This window comes from Sciurus vulgaris, assembly GCF_902686455.1.
Source record: "Sciurus vulgaris genome assembly, chromosome: 8".
Classification (NCBI taxonomy): Eukaryota; Metazoa; Chordata; class Mammalia; order Rodentia; family Sciuridae; genus Sciurus; species Sciurus vulgaris.
Genome location: NC_136468.1, coordinates 50,073,770 through 50,096,921, shown reverse-complemented (window position 1 = coordinate 50,096,921; position 23,152 = coordinate 50,073,770). Strand labels below are relative to the sequence as shown.

Below are 23,152 nucleotides of genomic sequence, written 5' to 3'. Positions count from 1 at the left end.
GCTATTGCAGTAATCCTGGTAAAAAGAAGTGTGTGCATTTATCCAGGATCCTAGTGATAGAAGTGTTAAGAGGTCAGATTGTGGTTATCTGGTAAATGTCTAGTTAACAGGATTTCCTAATGGATTGAATTTGGGCTTGAGGGAAAGAGAAACATCTAGGATAATTCCAGATGGTTTAGCTCTAGTAATTGGGAGAATGGAATTGCCACTTTACTGAGATGAATAAAACTGAGAGAAGAACATGTTGAGTGGAGATGACTTTTAAACGTGGTAATTTGAAAGCCAGAGGCAGTTAGACAAGTGAGTCTGAATTTTTTGTGTGTGTGAGTCTGAATTTATGGGGAGAAATCCGAGGTATAGATAAAACCTCAGGACTTACAAGCTCTTGATGGCAAAATACCTGGTTAAGATCAGCAGTGGAGTGAATGTGGATATATGAAGAGTCCAAGGTTGGAGCTTTGAGAATTCAGTGTCAAAAGGAGAAGGTTGGATTCTGCACAGTAGAGTGAGAGAGAGCAGCCAGTGAGGTTAGAAGTCTTCAGAATCCCAATGGTCTCTAGCATATAGCAGATGCCCAGTAAATATTTGTAGAATGAATGTTGAGTAAAGACAACAATCAGGAAGGAAGCCATGTAAAGAATTTAAAAGAGGGAGTGAACAGCTGTGTTAAATGCTGTAGACTGACCAACTAAGGTGAGGGTGAGAATGAGCTTTTTGGACTGAGCTGCATGAAGGTCATTGGTGACATGACAGTAGCACCTTTCATGAAGTGGTAGGGAAGAAAGCCTGATTTGGGTGCGTTTTTGATATTGTAGAATGTAAATTACTGGTCTCATAAATAGAAAATGATTCGCATAGATATAACTGAAGTAGTCTGAAGTGTTAATCTGATTTGGGCAAAGAAATAAAATAGAGATAGGTGTTAATATTGGGTTTTGTATTTAAATATACAAAATTGTCAGATTATTAAAAGTAGTAAAGAAAATCAGTTTATTAAGGCAGACTACTAGATCTAACCATGACTGTGCTTTATTCTTTTCTTGTCAGTGGACCTTTATTTATTTATTTATATGTGGTGCTGAAAATCGGACCCAGTGCCTCACACATGCGAGGCAAGTGCTGTACCACTGAACCACAACCCCAGTCTGTGATTGTACTTTCAAGAGCATAAGTAAAACACAGAAATGGCTCTATATTTGTTAGTAGGAACTTATAAAACTGATAGTCAAAGGGTTAAAGATCTAAAATCCAAAAGTGCAGTTGAGTGTCAGATGTGCTTTGAGACATGCAGTTGGTCTTCATTTCTGTTTTAATCAAGGAAAACATTTCTCTGTGCTCAGTAGTGTTAATATAGTTAATACTTAAAGAATGCTTATGAGGTACCACATAGCATTTTTAGCTTCTCACATATGTTGTATATATTTTTAACAACCTATGAGTTGTCACTATAATTAGGAGATAATGTATAGGTAAGGATAGGAGAGTTGTTAAGACCACAGTGAGAGAGTGAGGGTACAAACCCACTTGGGAGCCCCTTCCTGGAGTCACTCCACTCCGTGGAGCAGCATGGCGGTCATTGGTGACATAATAGCATTTTCATGCAGTGGTGGGGAGGAATGCCTTATTTGGGTGGGTGGGTTCAAGAGAAATCAGGGCCAGAGAAATTGGAGTCTGAGTGTAAACACTGTTCAGTTCTGTTGAAAAGAAAAGGAAACAAATCATTGGGGTTACACACAGCTTCTCATTTTTGTTACTCTTATTTTGTACATTTGGCAGAAGGTTACCATGTATTAGTATTGAATGGTGGTGTGTGGTGTCTAATCTATTTCTAGATCCTGGGAAATAGCACATTTACATTTTAGGCATCAGTTTCTTTACTGAGAAGCGCTAGGGAAAGAGAGAATTGGACATGATGTATTCCTCCAAGGATTTCTATTAGAGTAGTTAAACAGACCTCTGCTTTTAAAAATGTTTGTTTACAGACACAGCAGATACATTTTAGGATTTTTTAGGGGTGGTCATGGTTTTGAATAAACTTATGAAATTTTAATTTCCTATGTGGGTGTTGATGCATATTCATAGTTGTGTATATAGTCTTATGTATACTGCACATAAAAGTTTAGTTACCTACCTAACCATGCATTCCTTGCCACCTTGATCCTGTGCCCTCAAGATACTGTTGGTAAGAAATCCACACAAAGAACAACAGAGACTTAGGAACATATTAGTAACAATTTTACCTCCCTTGCACATTTTCATGTTAGACCTGCAGTAGGCCTTTCTTTTTCTTGCAAGCATTCCTGAAAACTTAATTCTGCAGTCTTGTGTGTTGGTCGAAGATTGGAGCCTGATCAATGACTTCTACCCTCTAATGAACTCATTGGCATTTATTCTGTTCCTAGAATTGTGCTAGCTACCAGGCTATAAATGCAATTAACACTTGGTCTCTTCTTTCCTTTGTTACTTAAGGTCTGGGAGAAAGAGATACATTTAGAATTTAAAACTTAACTACTTTGGCTGAGGTTTTGTCCTGGAAAATGTTTAGCCATGATTCTGATCATGTGAGTCACTTGGGGTTCTAGTTCAAATGCATATTCCTGGTCCTAATCCAGAAGTGCTTATTCACTAGATCTGTGGTAGGGCTCAAGAGTCTTTAAAAAGTTGCCTGGGTGATGTTGGTGGAGGTGATCCTTGGGCTATACTGAGAAATACTGTGTTCTTTGAAGCATAGAGGTTTGGGAAGACTTCACAGAGGAGATAATTCTGAAGGTGATGTACTGTTTTCTTATTTCTCTGTGTGTTTGTGTGGGAGTGTGTGTAGTTGGGTGGGGGTGGGTGAGTTAGACATTCTGGGAGTAATGGAAGAATTGAGGGTGAGACAGCACTTAGTCATAAAAAGTCAATCATGTATTTGGTGGTGGTTTATAATACAGAAGATAAAACACACCCCTATAACTTCAACAGAAGTCTTATTCTAAGTCTCAAATAATCAACATATACCATATGTTTTGGTTACTGAGAACCAAAAGGCCAAGACAGGGCACCTAAAAGATAATTTGATCTTATCAAAAATTTCTCCTCAAATTGATGTACTAGCTAATTTTACCTATGACTAATAGTACTGTTTTGAGTAGCTTATTTTTAAAAAAGTGTTTTACAGAAAGTTTAAATTGCTGAGTTCTTTCTGTCTTGATAATTTCCCTTAGTACACATAAGACTTTCAGAATCCTTCAGTTTATATGCATAGAGGAAGAAAGAGAGGTAGAAAGCAATGTGAACTGGAATTTAAATCATAATTATAGCAGCATGAATTAGATACATTAGTGGGAAACAATCAAGTAGGATGAAGAGGTTACTTATGTGCAAATTAAATAATTAACATTATTAAAATGTTTGAATAGCTCGGTTGGTTAGTATATTGTATCTGTGAATAATAATAATATTGCTTGAACCTTTTTTTTTCCAGGTGAATTTGCTAATGATTAATAGATAAGTACTTTTATAGAACAGTTTTTGTAATGGATTTCCTTTCTTTTGGTTGTTTTAAAACCATGGTTAAGTTAGACTTCCATTCTTTGAGAAGGTGCTGCATAATACTTTTTTAAGATGCTAAAAGTACATCCTTGCCTGATTTCATAATAATATTACAAGTGTTAAGTGATGATTATTTTTAGAATGTATGGTCTCTATATTTTGAAGCAGGAAAATTTCCATTTTTAAAATGGTCATTTTTGTTTCACTAGGCATATTCTGTCCTTTCACAGGTCTTCAACACAATTGAAATTCTCTTTGTCTTCTTATTTTTTTAAGGGTCTGAAAAGCCCTCCAGAGAGCCTCAGTGATTTTGGTGCCATTGAGAGTCTCCGGGTCCCTGGAAAGGTACTGATCTACCCATGTGAACGTGACTTTTCACTTTCTTAAGAAAATAATATTGCTTCTGGATAATAATTGGTTCACAGAAGCTTTTCTTTCCCATAGGTTAATGGTTGTTACAATAAACTAGGTAAATTTTTAGAGAACTTTAGGTGTAGGGCTTATCTGTGCTCTCATTACTTACTGGGATGCAGTATGGTTCATTATAATATAGGAGCTGCAGACTTGATAAATTAATAAACTTATAAAGTTAAGTTCTATTATATGCAGCTCCTAGCCTGGAAGTATGTGTGTATACACACACTCACACACCTTTTATGTACAGCTAATAGTTTTATATTTATAAATAATATTTATTTTATATATAAATCATAATTTGTTTTAGATAGATTGTTTTGGACTTAATTTATGTCATTATAATCTATAAGTAAATATGTGTATATTTAACTTATTGATTAATCTGCTTTAATTTGAAGAAATAAGGTAAAATAATTTACTGCTGACTTTTTATACTGTAACATTCTGAGCCAAAAATTATAGCTAATTGTGTTTTGTTTTGGGCAGAGATTTTTGAATAAGCAGCTAAGGCGTAACTTATATTGAATTGCCTGAATTTCAGATTTTAATCCCTTGGTACTCAAGTGAACTTCTCAAGTTTACAAGTTTAATATATGTCATTTGAAAGCTAGCTAGTTTCCACCCAGGAGAATTATTCATCATTGTTAAGTGTCTGCTGTTTCTCTGGAGTGTTACCTTGCAAATAGCAACTCCACTACAGATAAAAGCTAGCACTTCTGAATGTCTGCTCTTAGGATTTTTAATTTGAGGACCATAATTGAAAGTAGTTTGTTTTCTGTGTCCAAGATCTTAATTGATAGGGCTGCTTCTCTTGCTGAGTAATCTAAGGGTTCTCCTTATACCTGTGTCAGCTGCTTAACAGGATGATTTCCCTTTTATTTGAGGCTCTTTCCTTGCTAGATTGAATTTTTCATTTACTGCTTAGCTTTTGTTAGGGCAGACCCAAAAGGGCCGACCCAAACACATTGTCTAAATACAATGAAATTCCAGCCAGTCCTTTAGCATGAAATGGGCCAGACAAAAGGCACATTTGAATGCCATATTTTTTATAATCTATTAAAAATTATTGATGGTGATACAATTGGGAAGTGAGGGATAACCATATGTTCTAATTGACAAATAGTTTTTTTTTTTTTTTTTACTTAAAAAGATTATTGGCTGGGTACCGTGTGCATGCCTGTAATCTCAATAATTCAAGAGGCTGAGGCAGGAGGATCACAGTTAGTGAGCCTCATTAAAATACATGAATGTATTAATAAGAACTTTCTGTTGTCTTACACCATCAATTTTGATGTTTTTCCCAGCAGTAGTAGGCAGTGGACTTATGATCTTATTCCAGTCTTATGAACTCTCTACCCCAGTCCCATCAGCACTTTTGAGATAACTGGCTCTGGGTAGAGTAACCAGTCTGGGATTACAAGGCCAGCAAAAGAAAATGATTCAGATGAAGATGAAGCCTGGGGCACTGGTCCTTTTTTGGCACATACTGAGAAGCTAAGTTACTTAGATTTAAAAATAGTTAATAGTGAAATGATAGTAATGTATGAACTACACTATAAATATAAACTTTATTATAAATTAAATAATAAATAATATAAGCCTTTACTCTTAAAAAGCCTTAAAAACTCCTGGTGGCTGTTGGTTCTTTCTGTGCCTGCTTGCAACATCACTAGTGCTGGAGGGTGAACAGAGCTGCTGCCTTCTCTGGATGGTTTTCAGAACTAGAATTGCTCAGTTCAGAATGCAGCAAAGCCCGGGTCAATGGACCGAATAGGACATGGTGGGATTGGCAATCAGTATTGAAATTGACTGTTAAGAAGAATCATTTTCAGAAATACACAGTGTAGTTTAGTGTAACTTTAATGCTGAGTATATTTTTCACAGGTTAGATGTGACTTTATATTAAGGTCATATAAATATTTTAAATGATTTATTTTATACAGTTGCTTTGAAATTAATGCACCCCTAGTTCTTGATGATCTGAAATTTGATGTGTTCAAAATGATCTTTATTAAAAATTTTCAAATTATTAAAAGCATTTCAACAAAATGGAAAATATCCATTTGAAGTGGTTGATTATTTTAAAGTAGCTTTTCCTTTAAAAGTTCTGTATGATATGAACAGAAAATGTGGTAAACAGAAAAAGGAACCTTAAAAAGGATCACAGAAATCACCTACATAGTCCATTATCTTCTGATATTCTCCCAATGCATTTTCATCAATTTTTTTGAGCCTCTACTATATATTAGACACACAGTAGGGACTGTTAGTACAGCTGTAGAAAGACAACAGTCTTTTCCAAAAGCAAAAAACTTCCTTCCTGTCAGGGAGTTTATTTACATTAAGTAGAAGGAAGGCAGATCTTTTTTTCCTGTAAATATGATATTATAGTCTAGAAATTATTTTGAAGCTTGGGTTTTAAGCTGGTAATATATATTGCATAGAAAATGTTTGTAGTATATTACTAGTTGTAGAATGCAAGCCTGCCCAATCTTTGGCAGATATTTTGGGGATTTAACAATTTATACTATTTTAAGTGGTCAATTTAAATGCTTGTATGGAGAAACTTTTACATATATATGTGTGTGTGTGTGTGTGTGTGTGTGTGTGTGTGTGTGTGTATTTGTTTAAACATGACAGTAGAGAGTATTTTGACATATACATACATGGAGTATTACTTAGGATCCCATTTTTGTGTTTGTACATGATGTGGAATTTCACCAGTGGTGTATTCATATATGAACATAGGAAAGTTGTTTAGTCTACTATCTTTCCTGTTCTGATTTCCCCTCCCTTCCCTTCATTCCCCTTTGTCTAATCCTATGAACTTCTATTTTTCCCTCCTCCCTCCCCTATTGTGTGTTAGTGTCCACATATCAAAGAGAACATTTGGCCTTTGTATTTTTGGGATTGGCTTGTTTCACTTAGCATGATGGTCTCCAGTTCTATCCATTTACTGGCAAATGCCATTTGCTACCATGCCAAAACTTCATTCTGTGTAATATTCAATTGTGTATATATACCACATTTTCTTTATTCATTCATCTGTTGAAGGTCCCCTAGGTTGGTTCCATTGCTTAGCTATGGTGAATTGAGCTGTTATACACATTGATGTGACCACATCACTGTAGTATGTTGATTTTAAGTCCTTTGGGTATATACCAAGGAATGGGATAACTGGGTCAAATGGTGGTTTCATTGCAAGTTTCCTAAGGAATCATGGGGAAACTTTTAAATGTGAACTTCATTTAGTAACACCACCTCACTCAAGGTAGAATATAAAAAAAAAGAAAGAAAAGGAAAAAAAAAATCCCTGTTCTTCAGAATGGGCACATTTCTGTTTCCCTTTTTGTCATAATGTCTTTTCTAAGTTAGAACAAGAAATTGGGATTTCAGTGAAGTTTTCAAGGAAGAAATAGATTAATTTGAGTTGTGTTACATGAAAGATTCTAGTAAAACGGATAAGTAGGGGAGAGATATTAGGATGGATTGAGTGAAATGACTGTTGATTTAGATTACAAATCTTGACAAATTTCAGGTGCTTCAACTTAATAGAAAGAGGAATGTAATGAAGTACACCTGAAGGAGAGCACATAGGGTGTTTGATAAGCTAGAGGGTACTGTTTATTTTATTGTTTCAAGAATTTATATAAATATAAAGAAATCTTAAAAATCATCTAGTACAATTCTAGATTTTATAGACAAGATGATATTGTTTCTCACTATTAAGAGATGTGAGTCAAATGGTAATCTATATACTGACATTTCAGAATTTTGGTGAAAAAAATAGTATAGAAAAGTAGAAAGTACAAATAATCATAAGAATGGAGAAATGGGAAATACAGGATCTATTCTAAAAAAATTTCAATTTTAGGGACAATTTTTTTGGAAAAAAAGGAAAATGACCTAACATTCCATTCTTGGAAATTGATTCTGTTACATTTCAAATTAGTGGGATTTTCATACAGAGGTAAGGATATTAGAAATTAGAGAGATTTGCTGACTACGTAGATTTGTTATCCATTTAAATGTGCAAATGGTTTTCACGTAAGTTAGTTGATTACAAGAATTACAAGAATTATGAAGAATTAAGACCAGTATTTATGATAATCATAGTAGCCACAAATTTATTAGTTATAGAATTTATTAGAACTGGGAGTATTTTGTTGAATCTTGATTAAAAATATCAGTATTAAGACCCTTATAAGTCTGCATCCAGACTTTCCATAGTGCTTCCATAATGGTTATGTATTATTAACCTCAAAAGAATTTTGATATCAATATTGTTTTATGAATTTTTATCAAAATATTATCTCTAAAGCTATTATTTTTAATGTTTTTTAATAATAAATTTAGTAAGATATTTGTTAAAAATATAAAAAAATATGATTTGGGTTGGTATTTTTAGCTATAGTATACAAGAAATAAGTAAAGATACATGGCAAAGTATTAAATATGAAATTTATGCTAATTTTGTGATTTTAATTCATGTCAACTTAATTTCTGTGAATAAAATCAGATTTATTCATAATCTATTATTCATGGTATATTTATATGTGTAGGAAGTGGTTAAAGTACATTATTTTTTATCATGTAAGTGTTGTAAGCCTGGATTAAGATAATTCCATACAAAACCTTTTATAAAAATTTTCCATAGATCATTGTGCTGAAACCACTCTTCAAATTGTAGCCTTATCAGTATTCCACTAGATGGCACTGAAAGCCTGAAGGAAAGCGGAGTAGGCTTTAAAAGCTGTGTTTTATTTAAAACACACACACACAAACTGATGAACCGGCTACTTTTGATGGATTATTATTGTTGTTCTAGTAGGATTTCAAGAAAATGTGCCATTTCCCCATGTAATCAGACATCTGGCAATTCATTATAAACTTATGTGGTACATGGTTTTAGGGTATCTGTTATCTTGAAATAGGTTTTGAATTCTTTTTCATTTGGAAGCAGATGAAATCTCTTTCACTAAAATAGATTTATGACTTTAATAATACCGATTGAATATTGAAAACAATATTTTGCTCTTCCTTTTAGCTCTGTATGGATTTTGGTGGCTAAAATTTTTTTGCTTTCAATTAGAGCTCTAATGTGATGTTAACTTTATAATATTATGGCTTCTGTTTAGAATTTGTTATAACAGAATGGCTTTTTATCTTGACTGATGAAGAGATGCATCAGTTACAAAAATAAATTCATGCTTTACAAGAGCATTTCTTCCTACCCTTCACCTTACCCTCCAACACACACACACACACACACACACACACACACGCATACACGCATTCTGCCATCCAGATACGTGTGTAATCAAGTATCTAATATGAACTGTGGTCTAATAAACTAAATATATAAAGGGAAGTTGGAGCTTCAGTATTCCGCAGAATTTTGAAACCTGATCTATGAAGATTTTACATTTGTCTTTTTGTTGGAATAAAAACCTGCTGCTGAAAATTGAGTTTCTAAGCTGTTCTGTGGGTTTAAAAATTAAGTTAAATTATATTTCAAAATTAAAGAGACTTATCGAGTTGAATAATGATGAGACTGTTAATCTGTCATAACTTTTTACAGTTATAAAAGTGAGTAGAATTGAAAGTTCTGAGCTTGGGTTAGTATTTTCAATTAGTGTTATTTCAGATAAGTTGAAAGTAGTGGTTAAATGCAAAATTTGTAGTCTCCAACTTATTAGTTGGGCTCTCCTGTTCTTGCTATTGTATGGTATATACATCTGCCTGGATATATTTCTTCTCTTGACCAAGGTTTTGTAAGAAACAATACACGATTTGGGGCAGGGGCATGGGAGGGAGGATATTTTATTGAGAACTACTTACAAAAGACTTCTCTGTAAGCTTGAACTCAGGAGTACAGTTTAGCTATCTAGACTTTTAACAGCTTTTGCTTTAAAACTATTGAAGCGTTTCTTAGCAATGAAAAGTAAAAGATCTTGCTAAAATTAAAATAAGGAACACTTAACCTTTTAAATATTTATTCATTATGTGGATCTATTTCTAGAGAACTTTGGTGATGATTCTTGACAATAGGTGGTGAAATAGCATTATTATGTAATGCTTGTATATACTGTAGAGTTTTTAAGAGAAGGTATATCAGTTTCCTCCAAGGGCCACTGTTAACAGTATATGTACTACCTTAAATTTAGTTTTCATGATTGTAATGCGTGCTGCAAATGCATTTGCACATTGCAGTAAGATGTGATGAGATGTATTGTTAAAAACTATAGCAACAAAAAGAAGTGTAAACGTATAAACTTAGTTAAAATCCTTTGACTCTATTTTTTTAAAGATTTTTATTCCTTAAATGTAAAATGACTACCTAATTTTTTGATGTAAACTCATTAAATTCAAAGAGAAGGAAAAAAAAAAAAAGGGCTGAGGATGTAACACAGTGGTAAAGCACCCCTGGGTTCAATCCCCAGCACCAAATAAATAAATAAATATAAAAACAAAAATATAAAATGAGTATATACGTGATAGGTTTAGGTAATGACTTTTTTTTCTTTTTTTAAAATTTAAGTTCTTTTAACTTTGTTGGCATTCAGGGAGTTCATTGTAAAATCCAAAATCTTTAAACTGACTAGTTTTTATTCTCCAGTAGATAAGCAATTTTAAAGTGGCTATTTCCTAATTTTTCACGTTTTTATGCTTTCTAATTAGTTTGTGTCCTTGGTTAGGATGGTTCTCGGAAGATGTGTGATGGTTAAGACATAATCATTTGTTCCCATGCAGATGGAATTTTAACAATTATCATTATAGTAATTGTGACTTTTTTTTACTTTTTAAAGGAGGAATTCAGGGAACTTCGAGAACAGCCAAGTGACCCTCAAGCTGAACAAGAGCTAATTAATAGTATTGAACAAGTATATTTTTCTGCGGACTCTTTTGATATTGTCAAATATGAGCTGGAGGTAAAAGAAAACTTTCATCAAAACATATCAAAAGCCTGTTTGGTTCTTTGATTGATTTAGTGAGATTTGAATGTTTTTAAGGGGCATTATAAGTCTATGATTGTCATTTTGTGACTAAATGAACTGTGAGCATTATTTAAAGGTCTAATTATTTTTGAAAATGATTTTAAGTATATCTGTAGAGTATTGATTAATTTTTACCTGTTAGCATCCAATATGTTAGTGTACTTCTGTTTTATATTGGCTAAATATGTTCAGAAAAACAGACTTTTGATCATGAATGCATTATTATAATAAACTCCTATGTAATGTTGTTTACAATATTGCATTTTGAATTTATAGGAACTTCAAAAATCAGAATACTAAAATTTTGTTTTAGTCAAAACTAAGTGAAGTACAAAGTCAAATCAGTTCCCAACTTATTTTGAATTTTCATTTATCAGTTGTTGAGAGTTGGAGTCTGTGTGCATATTTTTGCTTGTTTTCTATACCGTCCTTTAAAAGCTGATATACTCCAGAATGTAGTCCAGAAACTGTCATTGTCACATTGTAGAACTTAGTAACCATTCATATTCAGAGGGAAATCTTCCTGAGTTCTGTTGTAGACATACAGTGCTGTAGGGACATATCTGTGTCTGGTCCAGTAGGGGCTTAGAGTTAAGAATTTTCAAGAACGATATTGAATAGGAGTGGTGAAAGAGGGCATCCCTGTCTTGTTCCAGTTTTTAGGGGGAATGCTTTCAGTTTTTCACCGTTTAGAATGATATTAGCCATGGGCTTAGCATAGATGGCCTTTACAATGTTAAGGAATGTTCCCACTATCCCTATTTTTTCTAGTGTTTTGAGCATGAAGGGGTGTTGTATCTTATCAAATGCTTTTTCTGCATCTATTGAAATAATCATGTGGTTCTTGACTTTAAGTCTATTGATATGGTGAATTACATTTATTGATTTCCGGATGTTGAACCAACCTTGCATCCCTGGGATAAAACCCACTTGATCGTGGTGCACTATCTTTTTAATATATTTTTGTATGCGATTTGCTAAAATTTTATTGAGAATTTTTGCGTCAATGTTCATTAATGATATTGGTCTGAAATTTTCTTTCCTTGATTTATCTCTGTCTGGCTTGGGTATCAAGGTAATATTGGTTTCATAGAATGAGTTTGGGAGGGTACCCTCCTCTTCTATTTCATGGAATACTTTGAGAAGTATTGGAATGAGCTCTTCTTTAAAGATTTTGTAGAACTCAGCTGAGAACCCGTCTGGTCCTGGACTTTTCTTTGTTGGTAGGCTTTTGATGACCTCTTCTACTTCATTACTTGAAATTGATCTATTTAAATTTTGTATGTCCTCCTCACTCAATTTAGGCAATTCATATGTCTCTAGAAACCTGTTGATGTCTTCGAAATTTTCTATTTGGTTAGAATATAGATTTTCAAAATAGCTTTTAATTATGTTTTGTATTTCAATCGTGTCTGTTGTGATATTTCCTTGTTCATTCCGAATTTTGGTGATTTGGGTTTTCTCTCGTCTTCTCTTTGTTAGAGTGGCTAAGGGTTTATCAATTTTGTTTATTTTTTCAAAGAACCAACTATTTATTTTGTCAATTTTTTGTATAGTTTCTTTTGTTTCAATTTCGTTGATTTCAGCTCTGAGTTTAACTATTTCCTGTCTTCTACTACTTTTGGTGTTGGTCTGTTCTTCTTTTTCTAGGGCTTTGAGCTGAAGTGTTAGGTTGTTTATTTGTTGATTTTTACTTCTTTTATTGAATGCGCTCCATGAAATAAATTTTCCTCTAAGTACTGCTTTCATAGTGTCCCAAAGATTTTGATATGATGTTTCTTTGTTCTCATTTACCTCTAGGAATTTTTTAATTTCCTTCCTAATATCTTCTGTTATCCATTCATCATGTAATAGCATATTGTTTAATATCCAGGTGTTGGAGTAGCTTCTGTTTTTTACTCTTTCATTTATTTCTAACTTCAATCCATTATGATCTGATAGAATACAAGGTAGTGTCTCTATCTTCTTGTATTTGCTTACTTGAGACTCTAGCCAGAGCAATTAGACAGACCAAGGAAATTAAAGGAATACGAATAGGAAAAGAAGAACTCAAACTATCCCTATTTGCGGATGATATGATTATATACTTAGAGGAACCAGGAAATTCCACCAGAAAACTGTTAGAACTCATAAGTGAATTCAGTAAAGTGGCAGGTTACAAGATCAATGCTCATAAATCCAATGCATTTTTATACATAAGTGAGGAATCCTCAGAAAGAGAAATTATGAAAACCACCCCATTCACCATGGCATCGAAAAAAATAAAATACTTGGGAATCAATCTCACAAAAGAGGTAAAAGACCTCTACAATGAGAACTACAGAACACTAAAGAAAGAAATCGAAGAAAACCTTAGAAGATGGAAAGATCTCCCATGTTCTTGGATAGGCCGAATTAATATTGTCAAAATGGCCATACTTCCAAAAGTGCTATACAGATTCAATGCAATCCCAATTAAAATCCCAATGACGTACCTTACAGAAATAGAGCAAGCAATCATGAAATTCATCTGGAAGAATAAGAAACCCAGAATAGCTAAAGCAATCCTTCGCAGGAAAAATGAAGCAGGGGGTATCGCAATACCCGAACTTCAACTTTATTACAAAGCAATAGTAACAAAGACGGCATGGTACTGGTACCAAAATAGACAGGTAGATCAATGGTACAGAATAGAGGACACGGACACAAACCCAAATAAATACAACTTTCTAATACTAGACAAAGGTGCCAAAAATATGCAATGGAGAAAAGATAGCCTCTTCAACAAATGGTGCTGGGAGAATTGGAAATCCATATGCAACAGAATGAAACTAAACCCATATCTCTCACCCTGCACAAAACTCAATTCAAAATGGATTAAGGACCTTGGAATCAGACCAGAGACTCTGCAGATTATAGAAGAAAAAGTAGGTCCCGATCTTCAACATGTCGGCCTAGGACCAGACTTCCTCAACAGGACTCCCATAGCACAAGAAATAAAAGCAAGAATCAATAACTGGGATAGATTCAAACTAAAAAGCTTTCTCTCAGCAAAGGAAACTATCAGTAATGTGAAGAAAGAGCCTACAGAGTGGGAGAATATCTTTGCCAATCATACTTCAGATAGAGCACTAATCTCCAGAATCTATAAAGAACTCAAAAAACTCTACACCAAGAATACAAATAATCCAATCGACAAATGGGCTAAGGAAATGAACAGACACTTCACAGAAGAAGATGTACAAGCAATCAATAAACATATGAAAAAATGTTCAACATCTCTAGTAATAAGAGAAATGCAAATCAAAACCACCCTAAGATTCCATCTCACCCCAATTAGAATGGCGATTATCAAAAATACAAGCAACAGGTGTTGGCGAGGATGTGGGGAGAAAGGTACACTCATACATTGCTGGTGGGGCTGCAAATTAGTGCAGCCACTCTGGAAAGCAGTGTGGAGATTCCTTAGAAAACTTGGAATGGACCCTCCATTTGACCCAGCTATCCCACTCCTTGGCCTATACCCAAAGGATCTAAAATCAGCATACTACAGAGATACAGCCACATCAATGTTCATAGCTGCTCAATTCACAATAGCCAGACTATGGAACCAACCTAGATGCCCTTCAATTGATGAGTGGATAAAGAAACTGTGGTATATATACACAATGGAATATTACTCAGCCATAAAGAATGACAAAATTATGGCATTTGCAGGCAAATGGATGAAATTGGAGAATATCATGCTAAGTGAGATAAGCCAATCTCAAAAAGACAAGGGACGAATGATATCGCTAATAAGTGGAGGATGACACATAATGGGGGGGGAGGGAAGGGTTAGTGTTAGGGTCAGAGTTAGGGTTAGGGATGGGGGCAAGTATGGAGGAAGAAAGTACTGTATAGAGGGTAAAGAGGGATGGGAGGGGTGGGGGGAAGGGGAAAAAATAACAGAATGAATCAAACAACATTATTGTATGTGGATTTATGATTACACAAATGGTATGCCTTTGCGCCATGTACAAAGAGAGAGGCAACATGTATCCCATTTGTTTACAATAAAATAAAATTAAAAAAAAAAAAAAAAAAAAAAAAAAAAAAAAAAAAAAAATTTTCCTCACATTCTCCTGGAAACATTATCTCCCAGCTTAGGGGCCAGGCACCTCAATGGTAGTGGGATTTTCTAGAGGTCACAGTAGCACAATGCTGGAACAAGGCTGGTGAGGCTTGAAGCCAAATAGTTGTATTAAAAAAGATGTGTAGGCTTTGTGGCTGGGGTCTAATAAGGGAACTTGAGAGGACAGGAAAAATGGAGGGCAGTCAGTGTGACAGTGTTCTGTATGCAGGTTATAGTTCATGAGTCAAAGGTATTTAGGTAAATGAGATGAAATTATACAGGTATTTATTTATTTATTTATTTATTTATTTATTTATTTATTTATTTATTTTTTGTATAGAAGCTCCCACCTGTTCTCAATTTGCAAGAATTAGAGGAGTATAGAGACAAATTGAAACAACAGCAAGCTGCAGTAAGTAAAGAACATTTCTTTCTGACAAAACTGTAAATGAAACATAGTAGAGAGGTATAATATTTGTAGATTTCATGGTTTTAGCTAATAAATTAAAAGAGAAACAAATCCTGTTATTTAACATGACTGAATCAGATGATATATTTATATTAAAATTTTAATACCTATGCAGTTTTCCTCATGTTATTTTGATAGATTTGCTTCTAGAACTTGGAGTTCTCTCTGGAATCCTAAATGTGATCAAAGAACTTAGAACTTGTTTTCAGTTTAGTAAGTACCTTCAGGCTCCTTGTGATATGTGCATGACTTCCCTATCTATAATTTTGTAATGGAGTATTTGTATCTCTCAATTAAGGTCCACATCTTTCCTTGAAATAGGTCTAAAGATAATACTGGGCTAAGATTTAAAAAGTGTGAGTTGTAGTGACTGTAATTATGACATTGAACTTTGCTAAATCTCTTTTGTTTTTACCTGTGAAGTGATAGGTTATGCCTGCATTTCCTCTAATGCTATAAAATCCTGTGATTCTGTAATTTATTTGTGTCGACTGAACTTACTTTATGCCACTCACTATATAAGATGATAATATTTGGTATTGTTAATTTTTTTACATTAAAGAAACAATAGTAATAAATTTACCTCTTTGAATTTAAGATAGGGTTTTTAATAATAGATCTTGCAAATCAAGGAAGATATACTTCTCTTTTCTTTTATACCCAGAGATCACAGTGGATACTGGGATCTCCTGAGTGGTGGAAGTAGTGTGAATAGGCTTGAACTCAAGAGGGCTGTATAATAAAGTTTTGTTCTTTAGGAGAAATCAATTTTAGTGGGAGGTGGCATTTATGCCTTCTCTTGGTTTCAACATATTTAAATAAATACTGTCCCATATGTGTACGTTATGTGATAGCATTATTTTGGGAATGTTCCCCATTTCATTCCAAAACAGGCCTTTGGAATTTGATAAATGTTGACTTGAATCCTGGCCTTGCAGCCATTATTAACTGTGGGCCGATACCTGTTTCTTTTAAGATTGCTCATTTGGAACACAAGGCCATATGGAACCTCTCTCAGTGGATGGGCATGAGTCCCTGTTGCTATAATAATGTAGAAAAACATGTAGTACACTGCCTGGTGCAGTGCAGGCTAACTGTAACTACTTTGTCTATGGTTTTAAAAACCCAGTTGAGTAAAATTTAATGAGATGTATCTGTGCACATCAATAAATGCATATATGTTAAATATATGGTACAGAACTAACACTCCCTGATTACATTTTCTTACTTGTGGCTCCTATTTGGCTTCTTTTGGTCATGTTTGTATTATCTTAATTAAGCTGTTATTAGACAGTCCTATGGAATCTTTGAAATTCTTAAAATGACATTTTAGATTAACATTGATCTCTCTTCATTAATTGAAATCTAAAAAAGCCATTTGAAATTTGATATTCTTAACCTTAGTGGAGTTCTCTTTTCTGGACAAAAACAATCAATGTTTTATCTAGAAAATAATACATGTAATTCCAAAGATGTTTGACACAGATTAAGAGCATATGAAAGGATTAATGCAGTAGTTTAATATGTGTGCAATGTTTTCTTTTCATTTGGCCTAGGGAAGGGGAGCCAATCGTGCTTTTTGAGCAGACACTAAATGCCTTCTGTGTGCCATGCGACCTGCTAGATGTGGTATTTCTGCAGAGTACTTGGCAGGACTCTTGAAATTGTGGAATAAGAGCCTCATGTTCAAAATCATTATCACTCTAACTTGTACACACTAACATTATTCACGGAATTAACCAACAAAACCTTTGATAGCTTCATAGATTTTGTTTCAGCTTTTTAGAAGTAGAGGACCAAATGACTTGTCTTCTTGCATGGTGCAAAGGATCTAAAGGATCCAAGCAAGTTCTGTCTTTCCCAGAGATTATCTCCATAAATTCAATTGATTAAAAATTTGTCTTAGCAAATTCATTGTTTTAAATCATCTTCTTTGCCCTAAAGAGGTTACATTTTTGTGCATGTTTGCTAAATCAGGTAATGACACTCATCTCATTAACATTAAAAATAACCATTTATTGAGTTTCTGTTACGGTGCAGGTACAGTGCCATGTACTTTATTTACTACCTCTTTTACTTATTTTATAGCTTAGGGAAACATGTATGGCTGTCACATTGCAAATAGCTACTCTAGACTTATATTGGGAAGACCTATGGAATATTCCTGCAGAAATTTTAAATGTAAAATAAAATAGGAAGTTTGAGGCTTTTTCTTTTACGTCTCCTGTTTAATTGCATGTTCTAGGTCTCTAAAAAAGTAGCAGATTTAATCCTTGAAAAACAGCCTGCTTATGTAAAGGTAGGATAATATTTGCTATTTTTTATAGTAAGTTTTTTAAAAGGGTGGATTGATTTATACTTGAAACTGTTAAAATATTATTTTTATTTTGTTTTTACTTAAGCAACATATTGACCGTAGTGTGTGTGTATGTGTGTGTGTGTTTGGGGTGTGTGTTTTTCTTTTTCATTAGGCAGTTTATCAAAATGAAGTGAAAGAATATTTATGATTCTAAGTGATGTCTTGGCTTTTCCCAGCTTTAGAAGAAGCAGTGAAAATTGGTTCCATTAACTTTGTAACAAATACATAGATCAACAATATAGCAATCTGGAGCAATGACAATATAAAAATCTGAATTTAAATATGATGAAATTGAAACTGTTTATCTGAATCTGTTTTCATCAGAAAATGAGAGCTTTCAAATACCATTGAAATGACTGCTAGTGTTCATATCAAGATATTCCTTGTCAAAGCATCTTTGCAAATAGAAATCATATTTGTCATAGCTTTTATTACTTTGCAAAGTTCTTTTGGGTAGAAAAATGTAAATGGTATTTATTTATTCCTGTCTGAAACAGTTTGGGTCTTGATTTTTTTGTAAGCAATACTGACTAAATATTTTGTCGTTTGTCATTGTGAAAATCATTTGGAAGTAGTCATTTTAAATAACTTTTTGAAAAACATACTAAGTCTTCAAGCTCAGATATGTTTGTTGCAACTTTGTTTTCCAAAACCTGCTTTTCTTTGAAACATATGAGGTTTTGTTAGAGTACCATGTGAGCAAGAAGGAAAAATAAAATATCTCCAGTAATAACCTGTACCTAATCTTTCCATAGGAACTTGAAAGAGTTACCTCATTGCAGACAGGCCTTCAGTTAGCTGTGGTTATCTGCACAAATGGGAGGAGGTATTGCTTCTGATGATATTTTGTTCTTTAAGCTGAAAAATATTTTAAGAACAACTGTGAAATCTGTCATTGATGCTTCATTCTTAAAATCATGGTTGTCGTTTTTAGAATACCATTATTAGTGAACATATATTATGAACTAAAATTTTCACTAAGAGGATGTGGGAAATATCTACAGTCAACTTATGAACTAAGAAATATTACTGTTTGTGTATTGTTTAGACTAGGGCTTCCTAAGTTATTTGTGGAGAAGAGCCAGTGTTGTTTTACTTTCCTTTTAGGGCTTCCTAAGTTATTTGTGGAGAAGAGCCAGTGTTGTTTTACTTTCCTTTTCATGAACCTGTCACAGAATATTTTTGTAAAATGAAATAGAAATAAATTATAAGGAAAAAAATGAAACAGAACTAATGTAAGACATATAATATAGTCCCAGTTTTTTATTATATTCATGAATAAAATTATTTGTCAACTTTTGCACTAAGTTTTTAGGTGCTTATTCTCAATTTCTGTACTTTTCTTATAGTTTTGGATTGGCATTAAGCCACCTCCCATGTATGAGCAGTGCTGGTTTAGATAATGACTTAAAACACAGTTTTAATAGTAATGTACCTACTATTAGGTGACTAGTTGCCCTTGTGGTTCTGTAGTAGATGATATTCTTATTATATTAGAAAATAACTGTTTATTGTTCACTTTGCAGACACTTGAATATTGCAAAGGAAGGTTTCACTCAAGCTAGTTTGGGCCTTCTTGCAAATCAAAGGAAACGTCAGTTGCTGATTGGACTTCTGAAATCTCTGAGAACTATAAAAACATTGGTACATACACATCCCTTTTTAAAAATTTAAACTTAGTTTTGTGATTGAAACAGATGTTACCTTTGATTTTTGTGTTTTTCAGCAAAGAACAGATGTACGCTTGAGTGAAATGCTGGAGGTAAGATAAAAAAACTTGGAAATGGGGTGATGCTAATAATCTCATATAGAAAAATTATAGTGGACGAAATTCAGACATGCATTTTTTTTGAATTGATAATTGCTATAAAGAACATTTTTAAACATGTGAAGGTTCTTGCCCTAGAGCCTTTTTCTATTGACATGGTACACACTTGGTTTAGAAAAAAAACCAATGTACTGTATTGGTATTTGGGAAAACATTTACTTTGTAGTAACATTGGCATGTTACCTTCAGCCTTTTGATTGTATTACATCCGAATAGCAATAATATTGTATTTTGCATTAAACATAAAATAGTGATTTATAGAATGTGCGATATTTTTGTTGTATTTAGTATCTCATGTATTAATTGGTTTCCTGCCTGAGCCATCTGTTTTCTCTTTGATGCTTTCTTAGCATTCTGCATCTACTTCTGTCATAATAAGTTTCACTAAAGCATAATGAAATATGTGTTTTCCCATAATTCTTGAGCTGCTTGGGGTAGACACTTTGTCATTATCTCTGCATCCCTAGTGGTTGTAATTGCATCTGTTGAATTTAGATATGAGCATCAGGGAAGTTTTTTGTGGTTTTCCTTATAATCATTGTGCTTCTTCTGAGCTGTTACTACTAAATTATGATTTAAAATAGCCATATGAAAAATTCACTTGGTATTAAATTACTATTAGGTGGTAAAATATTCTGAAATTATTAATATTTCCCCCTTCTTTCCAAATTCATTTCTTTAGAAATATTTGATTTTTTGGTGGGTAAACTATTGACTCTTGATTACAATAGAATGCATACTGATTTGGAACAGTTTATATACATATTACTGTTAGAAGATATGTGAAAAGTTGAAGAATACTTCCAGAAGCAGCTTATAATTCTGTATAGACTTTATCCATAAGTGATGATCTCAGAGAGATGTTATTGTGTATTTGAGGGAATAGAATATTTTGAATATTTTTTTCTCTGTATACAGTTTGGGCCTAGAGTTAGTTGCCTTTTTATATTTTGTTATTTACATATTTTTGGCATTCTAATCTTTAAGAGGACTTAAAAGTTTTTGATTCTGAATTGTTGGGTTAGAGTATGAACAGAGTATGTTTTTATGAGGGGTTTTAAGAAAAATGTTTCCAGTCATGTGACTGCTGTTGCTATTCTCTTTAAGGAGGAAGACTATCCAGGAGCTATTCAATTGTGCCTGGAATGTCAGAAAGCTGCCAGTACTTTTAAACATTATAGTTGTATAAGGTAAGGCAATACAAAAAATTTAAAGCTAATTTTGTCAGTTTTTTAATGTAGGAGTTGTGTAACTTCCAATGTTAATTAACTTGGAAAGTTAATAAAAAGTGCAGTGTTCTAGTTTAGCATTCATGTTATAAATGGGAAGTACAATAAAATTATAAATAGTAGTTTTTAAGGTGTAAAAAATCAAATACTTTTTAATTCTACCTCCTTTGTCACCTAATTGAAATTATTTTTTCATGTTCTTTCCAGTTTGATTGATGCCATTTTTATAGAATAGTAGATAAGAATAAATTAATCTGCTCACATTTTCATTGAATCTCTTGGTAATTCTTTTTCCTTAACTGTGTCCACCATATAAATGCTGAGAGTTTTATTGCAGCTAGTATTTAAGATCCAGGTGGTTCAAGTGTTTGGCTCATCATGATAAGTCTTCTAGAAAATTTAAACATGATTTCAATTCGTGTAATAATTTTCTTTATAATACTTGATTATGTGTTTTATGTGTTATGTTTTGTTTAAAATGTACAAAGCAAAAATGGCTGCCACATCTTTTGCTGTTAGTTCTGACTTTATTAATAGATTCTTGGTTTGCTTGACATTAAGGGTTTGCATTACTTGAGACAGTACATTGGGAAAGCTCTAATCCTACCTGTAATTTCTATCATTCCTTCAAAGCCATCCCAAATAAACATACAGTCTAGGTAAAATAGTGTGCTTGTCAAGCAAATTCAGTTTCAAGTAAAATTGATACTTATCTCAGAAAGCTGCTCTTTTGTTTCTCCTTTATGGTAATTCTGGCAGTTAATGAGCATGAATCACTGATGTTATAGATGTCTTTTTCTAGTATATGAAAAATAGAAGGATTGTGCTAGAAAAACATTGATAAAGGTTTGAAGTTTTTTCTTTTAATATACTCATAGGTCTTTGCTGAGTATAGGCTAAGAGCTAGGTATTTTCTATTAGAGAGTCTATTTAAATATTCATTATATATTTTTTCTTTAGAATCACACCACTTGAAGTAACACCCTCTTTATTTGATTAGGCTTTACACAGTTGTGTTCTACCAGTGACATTTTGGTTTTGTTCATTTTGACAGTGCTTAACTGTAATTACTAAAATTTTGATTGACATCACTTATACTTATTAGGTTGAATAGATAATTAGTTCTAGTATGCTAAATGTATTTGGAATTTTCTAGCAAGGTTTTCTGGGTTCTGAAAAAAAAACCAAGAGTATCCACTTAATTTGTTTTGTGGTGATATATGTGGTAACAGTGGTAATAGCTTGTTTAATGAGTGGAAATGATTCAGGCCGTTATGTACTTACTGAGCATATTTACACCAGGTTCCTTGTTTTGGAATTGATAGTACAGTACACAGAATAATCAATAAATCCCTGGTTTTATAGAAGACATTATCTATCAAGAAGGACTTGCACTGAAGTAGAATTGGGCCTGAGAGAGAAGGAAGATGAGCATGCAGTGCAAGCATTGATATATAACTCTTCTTTCAGGGTCAAGACTAAGGAAGATCTGAAGGAGGAACAGGGGGAATTAGGGCAACATGTAAGAATTTGGGGATGGGAAATTCTAGGCCCTAGAACAAAATCTTTGTTACAGAGATGTCAAACAAAATGAGGACTGAAAATATCTGTTGGATTTATGGCAACAAAGAAGTCATAGTTGAACTTCTGAAGGACAGATTTTTGTGGGAGTTGAGTGAGGTATCATAAGATGGAGAAATTTTGTGAAAAGGAGAGATAGGGAATTAAGGGGGAGAAACTTGAATATTTGAAAACTCATGTGAAAGAGTGAGAGTTTGGAAGTAAAATAGAGAACATAATAATGTATTATAACTTTGCAGGGGATTATACCAGGGATTGACTTTGTAAAGGTCATCATCTATTATAGGAAAGAATGAGTGTGGAATTTGGTGACAGGAAATTAAGGGAGCAAGTTACATATTGAAACTGTATTTTCCATTAGTTAAAAATTTGATTTTAGCTTGCTAAAGTAAATATCTTTCTTGACAAAGTTAGCTATTTTGAAAGAAATTATCTGGACTTCTTAAAGTTAGCATGAAAAAAGAATTATCTAGTAAAGTCTCAAATTGTATGATATGCAGTGCCAAGTAATATCATGCTGCACCAGGTTGGTTGCAAAATAAAAGAAAACTTGTTTCTCTTTTGTACCTTTTATCTTCTTTGAGATATGCTGTGTTTCAACAGCTTTAATAAAAGCAACTGTAACAATAATTTTGTTCACTTTT

The 23,152-nt window shown here is 33.3% G+C and overlaps 1 protein-coding gene across 3 annotated transcripts in view; it reads left to right on the top strand.

Moving 5' to 3' along the window:
• VPS50 (VPS50 subunit of EARP/GARPII complex) overlaps nt 1-23,152 on the top strand; it is a 120,194-nt gene that overhangs the window by 2,943 nt on the left and 94,099 nt on the right. For all 3 annotated transcript variants that reach the window (XR_013765905.1, XM_079152088.1, XM_079152087.1), the window contains exons 2-9: nt 3,811-3,879; nt 10,761-10,883; nt 15,383-15,454; nt 17,757-17,810; nt 18,626-18,696; nt 19,397-19,514; nt 19,597-19,632; nt 20,806-20,888. Coding sequence is in view for 2 of the 3 variants with exons in the window: in XM_079152088.1 (XP_079008214.1) it covers nt 3,811-3,879; nt 10,761-10,883; nt 15,383-15,454; nt 17,757-17,810; nt 18,626-18,696; nt 19,397-19,514; nt 19,597-19,632; nt 20,806-20,888 (626 nt within the window). In the remaining variant the exon portion in view is untranslated. The remainder of the gene's footprint in view (nt 1-3,810; nt 3,880-10,760; nt 10,884-15,382; nt 15,455-17,756; nt 17,811-18,625; nt 18,697-19,396; nt 19,515-19,596; nt 19,633-20,805; nt 20,889-23,152) is intronic.